The 15,632-nt window shown below is 42.1% G+C and overlaps 1 protein-coding gene across 1 annotated transcript in view; it reads right to left on the reverse strand.

Moving 5' to 3' along the window:
* Window positions 1-15,632, reverse strand: part of lhx3 (LIM homeobox 3) — a 48,505-nt gene that overhangs the window by 21,765 nt on the left and 11,108 nt on the right. The window contains exons 2-3 of the mRNA XM_078425884.1: window positions 13,493-13,664; window positions 13,148-13,150 (exon numbers count right to left, since the gene is read on the reverse strand). Of these exons, the coding sequence (XP_078282010.1) occupies window positions 13,148-13,150; window positions 13,493-13,664 (175 nt within the window). The remainder of the gene's footprint in view (window positions 1-13,147; window positions 13,151-13,492; window positions 13,665-15,632) is intronic.

Consider the following 15,632-nt stretch of genomic DNA (forward strand, 5'->3'; position numbering starts at 1 on the left):
AGATATTACATCAATGTGTGGGGAACAAATGTCTACTTACCCATTTAGGTACAATATCAGTGCAGAAATTGAGACTAATTATCTTTAGTCTAAACTAATGAGGTAGACTATCCATTATTGCAATAATAAATTGTTTGTTCATTTGAGTAAAATACAGTACATCACTTTAACTGTGTGGATAAGGTACACCTTTATCTGTGTGCACACAATAGTTCCTACTCCATCTGATCACAATAGTTTGTGTGTGTGTGTGGAGTCTGTACATGGTGCAGGGTTATGTGGGATAGGAAGGAAGAGGAAATGGAACTGATAGGATTGCTTAGTTGGAAGCCAGTATGGACTGATGTGATTGATTGGCCTTCTGCATTGGAATAAGTAAACATCTAAAAGGATTGTCTCTATCTCTGTGGTTGCTGTATCTCCATCATTCTGGGCAGGAATGGGATGCATAAACTATTGCCTGACCAAATTTAAATGAAGCAATACTTAATTTGGCTCTTTGGCTTGTACTGTGCACAAAGCTCAAAGTGTCACACTTGATAGGGTTATTTTAATGATCTCACACGAATGACGAAAATGGAGATTGTGGCAGAGAGAAGATCACTCAGGAGTTGGGCCAGTCTGAGGGGCGAAGAGTGGAGCTATGCGTGGTGTTAATGAGCGGGTGGTCAGGTAGATGTTAAGGCTGGACGAGGGCAGATTATCAGTGGGTAGGCAAATGATGGAAAGGGATCAGACAGATGATGCTGATCCAGGTGACCGATAGAGGGGCAGGGGTTGGTGCAGTAATGATAGGATGCTGAGGTCAGCATAAAATATCTGTTTATCCACATTGCAACAGTATCATCAGACCCTGATATACTGTAGTTTCCCATTACCTGCCTGAGAAGGACATTGTTACTCAAGTATATAATAAGAAATACACTAACCACAAAGCGACCTACTGTAGCTAGACAGATATAGGTAGAGTGTACACGGATATAAGGCTGTGGTATCCAGTAAGACAAAGAATTCATCTCTCACGAATGGCAGTGAGACACTCTGCCTGAGAAGATAAAGAGATATTCTTAGTGGATAAAAATATACTCTACCTGGACAGATAAAGAGATACCTAATCCAGATAGATAAATAATAAATGAGTTAACACATAAATAGATATTTTTGTCCAAATAGATTCACAGATGATCTAACATAATACACAATATAATCTTTTTTTTGCACCATGATAGTTATCTAGTACTATGGTTATTGATTTACAGTATTTCTGATTATTATATATTTTCTGTGTGTATTTTGCATTTACGAGTCTTTTAATCTGCACCAAGTAAGAATTCAATTGGTCCATTGTTGGTGCAGCTGATCACTCTTGACTCCTGACTCTTGATATTGACACATAAACAGACACAAATTCAGACATTTTTCCACATGGATAAAACTGAAAATATGTCAAGGCAGAAGAATACTCTACTCAAATATACAAATAGATGTTTTATTCACACACGACACGCTCTATCCAGTTGGACAAGGAGAAGCCATCTGGAAATAGATGATGGTGGCATTTAATGCTTAGACATGCATATGCAGAGAATGGAGTGATATGGATAATATGGAGGCAGAAGAAATTTGTTTAACTTAGCATCATGTTCTACGCAGACACTTTGGACTGACGGACATGTTCCTGTGCTGTACTGTTCTATGTTCTATGAAATGGATAGATATGGAGTACCAGAAAGATAAGAAATATGGTCACCCAGTGTACTGTTTCAATAGGGTGGGGAGGTCAAAATGGGAATATAGCGAAAGAATGCTCCCTGGTGTCGAAATGAAATATTAGATAATTAGAGTAAAATTATGGAAAATATTTTAAGTAAATAATTAAGCAACAGGGTAAAATTACAACAGTCAGCTTGAAGTGAATAATCATTGATATTAGTAATTCAAACAAGATCATTCACGATTAAAACATCTATAAATAACCAATTGCATCAGAACATTTCAAAGTAAGGAAGGCCAGGTGAACAAAAATGTGTGAAAGAATCAGCAGATTAATCCAGTTAACAAATTAATAATAAATGTACTGGAATGGCAACAGGTAGGTAAAGCATAGTGCATTACAACATGGATTTGTAGCCAAGGTGCATTCCCTGCAACTTCTGCATCGTTGGTGCAGACCCTCTTTCCCAGGGCAGAAATGTCAAAGCTGAAAGGGCACAGCTTTAAGGTGAGAGGGGCAACATTTAAAGGAGATGAGCAGGGCAGATTTTCTTTTTTTACACAGGTGGTAGTGGGTGCCTGGAATGCTCTCCCAATGTGGTGGTGGAGGCAGTTACAATAGTGGCTTTTAGATAGGAACATGGATATGCAGGGAATGGAGGAATATGGATCATGCACTGGCAGAGGAGATTAGTTTAACTTGGCATCATGTTTGTTCGTTCATCAACATCACTAAGAAGATTGTAGGTAGTTGAGAGCTTAGTATAGATCTTCATAAGACTACAGAGGAGGCAGACTGGCAACCTAACAATGGCCTGTTCATTCCAACTGTGCACGTTCTGCTCTGTGACCTGCCCTAGGTTAACACCTAGGTTAACACTCAGGCCTTTGAGCTCTTATATAATGTAATAATAATTGTTTCTACAGCACTCAAGCAGATGTCTTTGAACATCTAAAGACACAACATCCACCAATACTTAGCCACCCCTTAGTTACATTTACCAAACACTCTAGCAGATTGATAGACGATGCTCCTGGACATATAAATAATACACAGGCATAATATGGAGATAATATGCCTGAATGGGTGGAGAGACAGAAAGAGATATTAAGAGGTGCGAGAGGATTAGGGGAGAAGGCAGGAGAATGGGGTTAGGAGGGAGGGATGGATCAGCCATGATTGAATGGCAGAGTAGACTTGATGGGTGGAATGGCCTAATTCCAGTATTCCTTATGACCTTATGATTAAATCAACATACTACAAGGGATAAACTACAAAGACACAGATGGAACCTGGAGCTATAACTCTGAATTCTCCAATTTTGAGTAAACATTGAATTCTCCAATTTGAAGTAAGTTTCAAGTAACCCCCCACCTTCTCTTTCCCCAGTCCTCCCAACCTTTGCACACCCATTTCTCTCATGATCTCTCACTACCCCAGTCACCCTGCAACTTTCCCTTCCTCTATATGCTGACATCACATCCCCAAGTCCCATATGTCCTTTTATTCCTCTTTTTTCCTCCCCATCTCCTTCCATCCACCTCCCTCCCTCCAACTCTACATTTCACTCCACTTCACTCTTTATCTGACACCCTTTCATCTCGTTTTCACCCCGAGCCTTTGTCACAATCTCCACCCATCTGCCAATCACCTGTATCCACCCATCACTTGCTAGGCTTGCCCCACCTCCACCTCTCTTTTCCAGCTTTCTCACCCCCAACTCCATCAGTTTGAAGAAGTGTCCCAACCCTAAATATCATCTATTCATTCCCTCCACAGATTCTGCCTCAGGCATGTTTTTGCAAGAGACATAACAAGCTCATCCCCCTTTCCAAAATTGTCCAGGCCTTCCCGTTTGGTATTTTATGATCTCTTCCAGCCTTATAACTTTTAACCTATCCTGCTTCAATAAATGCGTCCTCAAATATAAGGCTCTGTCACTGGTGGACATCCCATCATTTGCCAAGATGCCAAGATTGGGTTTCCCTCACAGAAACGTTTTTTTCACTCCAGATCCAGTTCATTCTTGAAGACAATTCATGAAATTCCAATGCATAAAGAGACAAAGATACTGTTGCAATATAAAATATATTTCCCTAGCACATCATGAGGCACAATGAAAGAAGAGAACTAAGGAACTGGAATATAATCTTGAGCAAAAACTCAAAGTACTGGAGGAACAGCAGCTCAGGCAACATGTGTAGGAAGGAACAGCAGTTGTTCGTTTATACCGAAGACAGACACAAAATGCTGGAGTAACTCAGTGTGACAGGCAGCTTCTCTGGAGAGAGGCCCAGGCAACATCCTGGGGCAAATGAACAGACACCATTTCAGGTCCGAAACTTTCTTCAGATTGATTGTGGTGGTGGTGGTGGTGGTGGTGGTGGTGGTGGTGGGATGGGGGGGGGGGGGTGGTTGGGGGGGGGGGGAGAAAGTTGGAAAAGGGAGGACAAAGCCTGGCAAATCATAGGTGGATCCAGGTGAGGGGGTGTTGATTGGCAGATGAGTGGGAAAAGTGATAAAGGCTAAAGATGAAAAAGAGACAAGGGATGTCAGATAAGGAAAAGAGGAGGTGTAATATGTAAAGCCAAAGGAGGAATATAGGTGGAAAGGGACATGGGATATAGGTAAAGAAGGGGGAGGGGGAGGGGTTGATTGGCAAGTGAGTGGACTAAGTGATAAAGGCTAGAGATCAAAAGGAGGCAAGAACTTCAGATAAGGCTGGAGAAACTCAATGGGTCAGGCAGCATTTTTGGAGGCTGGGTCTCAACCAGGAACATTGACTATCCACAGATACTACCTGACCCACTGCATTACCCCAGCTATTCTTTTGCTCCAGATTCCAACATCTACAGTCTCTTGTGCCTCTGTGTAATTAGATACCATACACAGGCAAGCAAAGAAATACTATAATCAGGTAAATGAAGCAATACTGGTTCTAGCAAAGGATGTGATCCATAGGGCAATAATTTAAATAGACAAAGTAATATTTTGCTGAAATACAAAGTGTACCCAGCAAAAGAGAAATTTACCATAATATTTAAAGACTTGCTTGACTGGGATAGACAAAGTTACTCTGATAAATGCAGAGAAATCTGACCCAGATGGATAAGGAGATTGTGAACCCAGACAGCTGGAAGAAATATACCCAAACTAATAAAGAACTAACACACTCTGTCAGATAAACAGATACCAAGGCCATACAGAGAAAGAGTATTTTATTCCAATAGATCAATTGATAAAGAAATAACTTAGCAGATAGAAGAGGTTCTACACTCAGGCAGATTAAGGATTATTGTAATCAGACAGAGAAATATTGTACCCAGATAGACAAAAATAATACTGTACACACACAGAAGGATTTATGATCCAGACTGATCAGAGTACATTGCCTTTGTGTGCAGACTGACAGAAGTGTTTCATTTAGACACAGAAATGGTCACTCTGCAAAGCAAATAGGGAATGCTGTACCTGAAAATGGACACAAAATGCTGGAGTAACTCAGCGGGACAGGCACCATCTCTGGAAAGAAGGAATGGGTGATGTTTCGGGTCGAGAGAAGGGTCTCAAACCCGAAGCGTCACCCATCCATACTCTCCAGAGATGCTGCCTGTCCTGCTGAGTTACTCCAGCATTTTGTGTCAATCTTTGGTTTTAACCAGCATCTGCAATTCCTTCCTACACAATACTGTACCTGGTTATGAAAGATGTTTATGAAAGATTATCAAACTGAGACATCAACTGTTTACCTTCACGGGCATTGCTTGATCTATAATTTCTAACATTTCCTGTTTTATATTTCAAAATTTCAAGCTGGATATGGCTTCTAATGGAAAGATGCTTTGCCCAGGATTGGTAGATGGCTCTGTACCCAGATAGAGAGAGGCATTATCATTATACTGATCATAAGCTGATATACCCAGATGGAGAGAGCTCCTCGATCATACAATAAAGACGGACGGGGCCACACAAATAAAGTAGTACTTTCCGTAGCTGAATACGGGATAGAATAAATAATACTGCGACCAGGACAGAACAAGAGATACAATAACCAGATAGAAAGATAATGTGGACATATCAGGATATAGTGGAATACTCTACGCCAGATAGCTGAAGTCATTGAACAAAGACAAAGAGAAAGTTTCCCAGATGAAGATATACATTACCCAGACACAAAGGAGACACTCGATCCAGACATATAAAAAATATATATTAGTCTGTTAAACGGATACTGTATCCAATTGGGGAGCCTGGTAGCACTTTCTGAAATGTTATTACACATTGTATTCAGTTTGCTAAAAAGATCTTGCATGCTATATCCAAATAGATAAATAGACACAAAAAAAATCCTGCATCCTGATAAATTAATAGCTCCCATAACCCTGGACTGCTTCATCATTGGCCTTCCGCCTGTCTTCGAGGCAGATGTAGGCATGCTTGCTGATGAATATGCAGTCTTCAGCTGCTTTTGCAAGTATAATGAATCAGTCCATGCATCTCAAGTGCAAGCCTGCACTGATTTGGGCTGACAAATTAAATTGGCCCTGAACAAGTGCCAGGCAATGGCCCTTTCCAAACGGAAAGCATCCAATATCATCCATTTGGAACAATAGCTGCAATAATACCCCCCCCCCCCACACACACACACACACATAATTAATATCCCATAACCATAAACCTAATTAGGTAAACTACATAAATACTGTGGTTGCAAGCGCAAGTCATAGACTGCGTGGCGCACTCATCCTTTCCACTGGCAATGAGGCAGGAGTCTGGAGAGAGCTGGAATCATCTTCATTTGCCTGGATGACTGCAACATTGAACAAGTTTGCTGGACACTACCAACAACTCTTTTGTACCCCAGTCACTAAACTATGCATTCAAGATTGCTGGACACTACCAACAACTTTTTTGTACCTTAGTCACTGAACTATGCATTCATTCCCCTCTCCACTTGCAAATCTTTGCGGCAATGTGCAAAAAGCTGTAGAGGCCAAGTCAATGGATATTTTTCAGGCAGAGATAGATAGATTCTTGATTAGTCCGGGTGTCAGGGGTTATCTGGAGAAGGCAGGAGAGTGGGGTTAGGAGGGAGAGATGGATCAGCCATGATTGAATGGCGGATTAGACTTGATGGGCCGAATGGCCTAATTCTGCTCCCATCACTTATGACCTTATCACCTTATGTGATAAGGTCATAAGTTTTCATTCTTTTTAACAACACGTCCAAAAGTAATGAACGCATGATCTGCACCGCGAAGGGAGTGGCCGTGGAGATGAAGGAAGTTTTGGTGGTAATCTGTTGAAATTCCTCACACTCTGGCAGACAACCTGCGTCATTACTAGTGAAGAAAAGAGAGATCCAGAGGGCAGGGAATTTAAGGGTCATCTGACCTAATCTCTGCCACCGGAAAAATGCTGCAATCTATCGTGAATGGAAAATTACAGGACTTGAAGGTCTTAAGATAACCAAGCAGAATCAATGTGATTTTATGAGAGGGATATTGTCTTTGACTGATCTGCTAGAGTTGTTTAAAGATGCAACAGATGATAGAAAAGAGGAACCCAGAAGATGTAATGCATTCGGATTTCTGAAAGGCATTCAATATGGCACGAACCAAAACATAACCTATCCATGTTCTCCAGAGATGCTGCCTGACCAGCTGAGTGACAATTGTACCTTTGTACCATTTTGTGTAAACAAGCACCTGCAGTTCATTGGAACAGAAACAGTTGGTGACTCGGGTGGAGGTTTCTTGAGAGCAGAGGTTCATAAGACCGTGAACATAATTCCAGTCCATCTCTCATCGTAGATATCACCGCATTCGGAGTAAAATATGATGGGCGCTCCAATGGCAACGTGCCCGGATCTCACTCCCCCAGAACGAACGACTTCAGATACACCTTTGCCCACCGCTCCTTGTTGTCATTTAAGATATCAGATGTGTTGGGAACAACATTTAGAAAGTTACGAGCAATCCGTCACACTCCCGGAGAGTTAAGTCTGGCCGGGGTTACTGACAGGACGAACCAGCGGGTGGACGGGCCTTAGGGAAATTCGGCATGATGAACTGCAGATGCTACTTTACAAAAAAAAAAGATACAACGTGCTGGAGTAACTCAGAGGGTTAGACAGCATCTCTGGAGAACAAGGAGAGTCGACGTTTGGCGTCGGGACCCTTACTTCAGATTTGGTTATAGTAGGGGGGTGAAACTAGAAGAGAGGCGGAGACAGGACAAAGCCTGGCAAGTGATAGATGAATGCTGTGGATTTTTTATTTGTGAAATTAGAAGAGGTTCGATAGTTCTCGTGTAAATTCTGCTTTCACTGGATAACATGTGCAACACAAGGATTTCACTGTGTAGAGTCATGCAGCACGGAAAAAATCCCTTCGGCCCAACTTCTTCATGCCGACCAAAATGCCTCATCTACACTTGCCCCACCTGCCCGCGTTAAGCCCTCTAAACCTTTCCTATTCATGTACCTATCCAAATGTGTTTTAAATGTTGTTATTGTACCTGCCTCAACTACCTTCTCCGGCAGCTCGTTCCATATACCCACCACTTTCTGTGTGAAAAAAATCCCTCTCAGGTTTCTATTACATTTTTCACATCTCACCTTAAATCTATGTCCGGGGCACCTTGACTCCCATACTCTGTGTAAAAGACCCCCGCCATTCACCCTGTATATTCCCCTCGTGATTTTATACACCTCAGCCTCTTGCGCTCCGAGGAATAAAGCCCTAACCAGACCAACTTCTCCCTCTAGCTCAGGCCCTCAGGTCCTGGCAACATCTTCGTAAATGTTCTCTGCGTTAAATAAATGTCCACAGCGTGCACTGAGTTAGCGACAACAAGAACAGCCTATATTTTAGAATATGTTCAGTATATTATAAGAGAAGAGGGGGCTGGAGGGCCTGTTCCTGTGTTTTACTGTTCAATGTTCTGTCAATTTGTTTCTGTTTAATGTGAAAGATGTAATGAGAAACCGAGGGGCAGCGTTTCCACACAAGATATGTGGGTATATGGACTTCTGTTGTTTGCTATTTTTTACTCCGTGCCGAAATGCGTCCTTTTGCCGGTTTTTTTTGTCGTTTTCAATATTTTTAAACATAAATAAATTACTTATTTAAATAAAATCATTGTAATTTAAATAAAATGATTGAAAATAAATTTATTATTTGAAATTAAGACTGGGTTCCCGTACCTCGGCACCGCCACTTCCTTAAATGCAAGTGCATTTTTCTCAGGCAGTGGCACATTCATGTCACTATTATTGTTCAATCTATTAACTTTTCCGTTAACAGTGACTACAGTTTGTACCGGCCTTACATTATATTCCTTCATTATACACTTGAACTAAATTAAAACGCAACGCGAGTTAAACATCGGTTCGCTTGTTGTTAGTGCTGACCAATCGTATTTAAATTAATCACACTAGCGAGGAAATAGCTGGAAATAAATATATGCAGCCGGTTACATTATAATAAGAAGCGAGCGCAGTAATTAATCAAAAAACACGGTCATTTTTTATCCCAGTCGCCGAAGAGATGGGATCTCGTTCGACGGTTCAAAGGAAACAAGTGATATTGGCACTGAATTCCTGCAGGATTGTGAACGGGAGTCAAGTTCAAATGTCACATTTTTCGGGGAGTTCCGGAGCCGGACGTAACTCGCGGTAACAAGGCAATTGATTCAATGTAAAATATTGCGTGCAGACGTTGGGACGGTAATAAGGTTCATTCCGCGGTGCGCTCACTTTAAACAAGACAGGTAGGTGGTACACTGTACTTTAAAATATGGATTGGATCGAACGGCTGTTCTCTGCTATCTGACAGACTTGTGGGAGGGTCGGCATCGTTAAGTCCGTGACACCCTGCACGGATCCCGGCGCTTGTGACACGCTCCCCTTCTGTTTGGGAAAGGATTTCGCCTGAACAGTTCAATGCAGAGCGTCGAATCTTGGACACCCGCAAACTGGTACATCGGCTGTCGGGATGGGAGTCGGGTCTCCGCTTTAAAACCCGAATTATAATGCCAGTTGTTATATAATATTATATGCAGAATATATATCTATATGTGTATACACACACACACACACACACACACACACACACACACACACACACACACACACACGTATGTATATATATATTCTGCATATAATGATGTATAAATGTATATATATATATATATATAGAGAGAGAGAGAAATATATATATATAGATATATATATATATATATATATAGAGAGAGAGAGAGAGAGAGAGAGAGAGAGAGAGAGAGAGAGAGAGAGAGAGAGAGAGAGAGAGAGAGAGAGAGAGAGAGAGAGAGAGAGAGAGAGAGAGAGAGAGAGAGATTATTTATATAATATTATATATTATTATTAAGGAGAAACATTTAAAACTCGTTCTAGTGGCAACTTTATTTAACCTGCCTACGAATGAGAGGAGGGATGGATTAAAACTGTCCTTCCACCATTGTTCGTGAAATATGTACACATTATAAGTAATTCTTGAAAGAAACATTTCCCAGCGGGTTCTTAAATAGAATAACAAGAGCAGATTTGAAAGAACACAAGAAACAGCGACCTGAGTCCATACCTGAGAAATATATGTTTGGATAAGTCTCGTTCCCGAAATCAAACACATGCCTCTCTCCATTCTCTGATCGGTTGGCCGATGGCCGATCCCCTGTTATTTTTAGAGCACGATTCCATTTTACTTGATCATTTGATGGCTTTCCGGCAATGGTGCTGTCTGTATTACCGCTCCAAAATATTTTAACAGTGTGGCAACATTTAGGGGTTGATGTTGCTATTCCTATCAGGTTATCTCACGACAGATCAGTATTTTTAGATCTGACTGAATTTTCTTGGTGAATAAGTGAAACCACCGAAGGCAGATTTTCTAACGTCTCTGCTCTTACTGACCTAATTAATCCAACAACGGGAAATAATCGTGCAGGAGTCGTTAGAAAATATTCGTGAATGATACAATGCAAGGGTATACTCTCAATTCAGTGAAAAGTTGCAAATGGACGTTAGTCTAATTTAAAGGGGAACAGAGTCTTGTTGGGAACGTATTTTTGATCAAGGTTTACGTTCAGGTAGTTCCTCTTGCAAAAATCCATACACGTTACTCTCTTTGACGATATAGTCACGGAGAGATGACAGGGGTAAAATGAAGTTACAAGCCCAACCAACCATCTAATCTAACACACAACCCCCTTCATCACAACAGACCGGGAATTCGTTTGCTTGCGTCAGTGGAGAAACCAATGTACCTGATTAGACATTCATAATGTTGTCAGTACTTTTTAATTTTGTTAAAAGGAATAAAAAGATTCCTTAAAAAAAATTATTGCGTTCAAAAATAAAGTTCGCAACGCTCAGAAAAGTATTTACAAAATTAAATATCATGTGTATATTAATAAGTGTCGTAAGTGTCGTATATTAAGCGTACTAATGTTGCATATTAATTACACGTGAGTAATGACGCGGGGTGCTACCCTAGCCTTGGGTAGAGTCCTGTACTCAATCTCTTTTTGCTCGCCCATCAGTGCTAACAAAAGGTTCCTCTTAAAGACCTGGGTAGCTGAATCGGACTCCACTTTCCGCCAACCCCGGCTTGTCAGTGTAGTGACCCAGTTCAGCGGCTGGGGGGGATTTGGACGGTCTAATCCTTGCCTTTCAATCTCTCGTTTAAGCAAGAAGATGGCAAAGAGATATTAATCGTCCTAGCTCAGAAAATAAAAATAGGAAAAAAAATAGACAAATAAGAGGCTTAGTTCTTTGGTTGGAGATGTGAGTGGGCCTGTCCACGCCGATATTAAACGGTTTGCTTGTTTCTGGACGCTACATTTCATGTAATAACGCACCACTGCGAATCTCGTGGTAAACATCTCATACAATACATATTGTGTGGAAAGGTAAGGAACGATATTAATATCCCAAATAAACAGTGGACCCTTCAGCCTTTGTACATAATTATCACGTCAATCTGCCCAATATGTAAACGCCCAAAATATACAATATCCATTCAGAATATAAACAAGATGTTGAATATTGTCATCTGTATAAAGAGCGCCGCCAGCGATTAGTTTCTATCAGGTACAGAACACAGATAACCTGTAATTAACAAACCGGTAAAGGGAATCTATTTTGTTCTGAGAAAGCTCAGGTCACGTATCAAAACCAGGTGAACTCGTTTCACCGATACGCCTGCCCCAATATTTAAACAGATTACAGTTAAAGACTAACATATTCTTCCTCTGTAAGTTTGTCATTGATGGCTGAATTGTTAGGTAAATTTAATAAATTTAAATCTGATATTTTCAGTATCAAAAGCCAAAACCTTCAGCTTATTTATCCCTTTGCAATTTTTCGTGGGGGTCATCCTGTCATTTTTAAACACTGTTGTTAGTCGAATTTTAAAATTCAGACTCGTCGTTTCATTTATGTTTAAGTAAAGCGTTGATAGAACGCCTTTTATGACCTCGATGCGGGTCGGTACAGTAGCGGTACGGGTGCACGGCACAGACAAGAGATTTGGAATTTCTACATAGAAGGGAACTGCAGCTTGTACGTTTCAGGAAACTCTGCAGCCAATGGTTTTACGGAGACAAAGCTCGCAAAAAAAGCGTGATCACCTTTAGGTTTCCCCGGGGTTCGGTCATAGGCCGAGGAATTAATATTGACCATGACATTCCCTGCTCTTCCTCGAAGAATTCTCATTGGATGTGTGATGCTTTAAGATACAGTTAGACAGGTACATGGATAGGACAGGTTTGGAAGGATATGGGCCAGACGCAGGCAGGTGGGGCAAGTATAGCTGGTGCATGTTGGTCGGTGTGGGCAAGTTGGGTCGAAGAGCCTGTTTCCACACTGTATCACTCCATGACTCTTTGACTCCCGAATTGGTCCAATGATTCATCGGATGACAATGCTGCGGTCAACCACTCCAGCCATGGTCCCGATTTCTGCCCAAGCGCTCGAGGCAAGCAAGCATTAAGCCACCGCGTGACTCTAGGAGGTGACGGAATTTGGAGGGAGGGCTGGGATGGGGAGGTGGAGAGACTTGGGGAAGTGGTTGCATCCTCTAAGCCACTACACCCTGCAGCCGTACACTAAATTTAAATATGTAAAAGCCACAGTAACTCAGCGGGTCATGGAGACAGACACAGGAGAACGGCGGACACTGCAATCCGGAGCAAAAACTGCTGGCGAACAGCGGGACAGGCAGCATTTGTGAAAAATCAGGCCGAAGAAGCGGGACCCGGCTGTCTGTTCGCTCCGCAGATGTTGCCTGACCCGCTGAGTTCATCCAGCATGAGTTTTGCTCAAGATTCAGCGTCTAGTTCCTCGTGTCTCATCTAATTCAATGTTGCCTATTTAGTCCAAACCGGCGACTTATCTACTCAATTATTATATACCTTCTGCAAAATATATGTACGTTAAACCAAAACTAAATCACGGCGGGAGATTCACTCTACAATCTCTTTGTGAAAATCTTTTTTTTAATAAAGCGAGTTCGAAATAGTGTGTGGGTTGCAATTGAAAATTTGGATAGCGACTTTGAATTAAATACAACCATCGTCTGACGCTGGTTTCCATTAATGCATATCCACAGTTGTAAAACAATCTGGTCATTTGCTGTCAGTTTGGGCCTCAGATTGAGGCTTCGCGATGTTTCCTTTCGCGTTTGCAGGTGACTGGGACGACAGGCTGAGAGGTAGAGGGACACGCAGATAGGACGGGATAGATAAAACTGAACTCACTTGAAGAAATCCTCTTTACAGTAGACACTCTCTCCTCGGCTGAAGCATTTCTCGGTCAGCTGTTGCTGACAGTCGCTGCACTTCAGGCATTTCCCATGCCAGTGACGGTCCAGCACCTTCAGTATAAACCGGTCCACGATGTGTTGATTGCAGCCGGCACAGAGTGGAATATCTGCACACACAGAACCAAGTTATACACGAATAATAGCACAACACGGGATTTTGTCTACAACTTTCAACATTCAGAAAGCACCTGACAATATTACAACGAGACTTTATGGATTCAATGCATTCCCAGTAAAGGAAGAACCAACGAGACCATTACATTCTAACCAGAACACGTTACAAACATGTCGTGAGAGGCCTTCAAACTACATTCAGTTTCCGCCAGTGAGAACATTCTCAAACATGATTGTAAATATGTCTATGAATGGGGCGAAGTGTTATATAAATGTTAACGAAAATATGCTGCTATGGGTTTAATCAAAATTTACAGTTGTATTAAATTATTCGGAGAGTATTAATTGGAATAAGAGCAGTTTATTTAGCCAATTGCTTGAATACGGGGAAGTGATAAACCCAGTCAATCCCAGGCACCTATTTTAACAACGGGATTGTGGATATTTCAATAAGCACTCAGACTTGTCTATATTAATAAGAAATTCAACTTGCCAGCCAACGTGAGAATCCATGGTTGGCACCCCATATCCATACATGAGACACACGTACACACGCGTACACACGTGTACACACACGTCCACGCACATACACGTACACGCGCACACGTACACGCATACACACACACGCACACGACATTCACAAGCCTTTGCAGTGTGTGTATTGTAAACTCCGAACTAACCAAGACCACCTGATTTTCTTACTGCTACTCCGATGGGTTTTTTTTTAAATCGGTCGTTTACTTGCTTCTGATTTGCAGATTTGAGATTATCCTTTCGCCTACAGTGGGTGGGACAGAGTCTCCGCTCGTATGAACATTTACCTCAACTTCCAGAAAGATGAATCCCTGAAATATCTGCCCCCTGATTCTCCTAACCTGGAAAGTGGTGAGGCAGGAGACTTACGCTGCATGGTAACTGCCAGAGATTTGCGGAACCCGGGCAGAATCATTTGAATAGTGTCTCCTAGTTTGAGCAACATTCAGAGCAGAACGCTACATATTTAATTATTTCTCATTATGATGGGTGGCGAGAAGTGGGGAAAGTGAGGGTGAGAGATATTGAGAAAGCAAGTCCCTGAAGTTTTGGTCTCCTAATCCGAGGAAAGACATTCTTGCCATAGAGGGAGTACAGAGAAGGTTCATCAGATTGATTCCTGGGATGGCAGGACTTTCATATGAAGAAAGACTGGATAGACTCGGCTTGTACTCACTGGAATTTAGAAGATTGAGGGGGGATCTTATAGAAACTTACAACATTCTTAAGGGGTTGGACAGGCTAGATGCAGGAAGATTGTTCCCGATGTTGGGGAAGTCCAGAACAAGGGGTCACAGTTTAAGGATAAGGGGGAAGTCTTTTAGGACCGAGATGAGAACGTTTTTTTTTCACACAGAGAGTGGTGAATCTGTGGAATTCTCTGCCACCGAAGGTAGTTGAGGCCAGTTCATTGGCTATATTTAAGAGGGAGTTAGATGTGGCCCTTGTGGCTAAAGGGATCAGGGGGTATGGAGAGAAGACAGGTACGGGATCCTGAGTTGGATGATCAGCCATGATCATATTGAATGGCGGTGCAGGCTCGAAGGGCCGAATGGCCTACTCTTGCACCTATTTTCTATGTTTCTATGTTTCTGACAAAATCCTCTCTTTCGCCTAGCAGGGAATTATAGAGGCGTTTCCTACCACACTGCCCTATTCCATGGCGGACAGTTCTTGGCGATACCCAGTTCCGACAAAACTCGGCTAATGGATCGACCAGAAATGAGAGCAACGGAAGGGTGGAGTCATGTCACCGGTGACACGTAATAGCCAATGGGAGACCGGGAGAGTGGTCGGCCAATCTGGACAGGTGAGTAACTCCTTCTCCATTGCGCGCCAGCCCCGCATCATTTCCCAGCAAATTCCCCATTCGCACCTGTTCGCACCATCTGGGTCAATTTCGGGTCAAATAGCAGCAGGTGGAATCC

This window comes from Rhinoraja longicauda, chromosome 31 (assembly GCF_053455715.1).
Source record: "Rhinoraja longicauda isolate Sanriku21f chromosome 31, sRhiLon1.1, whole genome shotgun sequence".
NCBI classification, from domain to species: domain Eukaryota; kingdom Metazoa; phylum Chordata; class Chondrichthyes; order Rajiformes; family Arhynchobatidae; genus Rhinoraja; species Rhinoraja longicauda.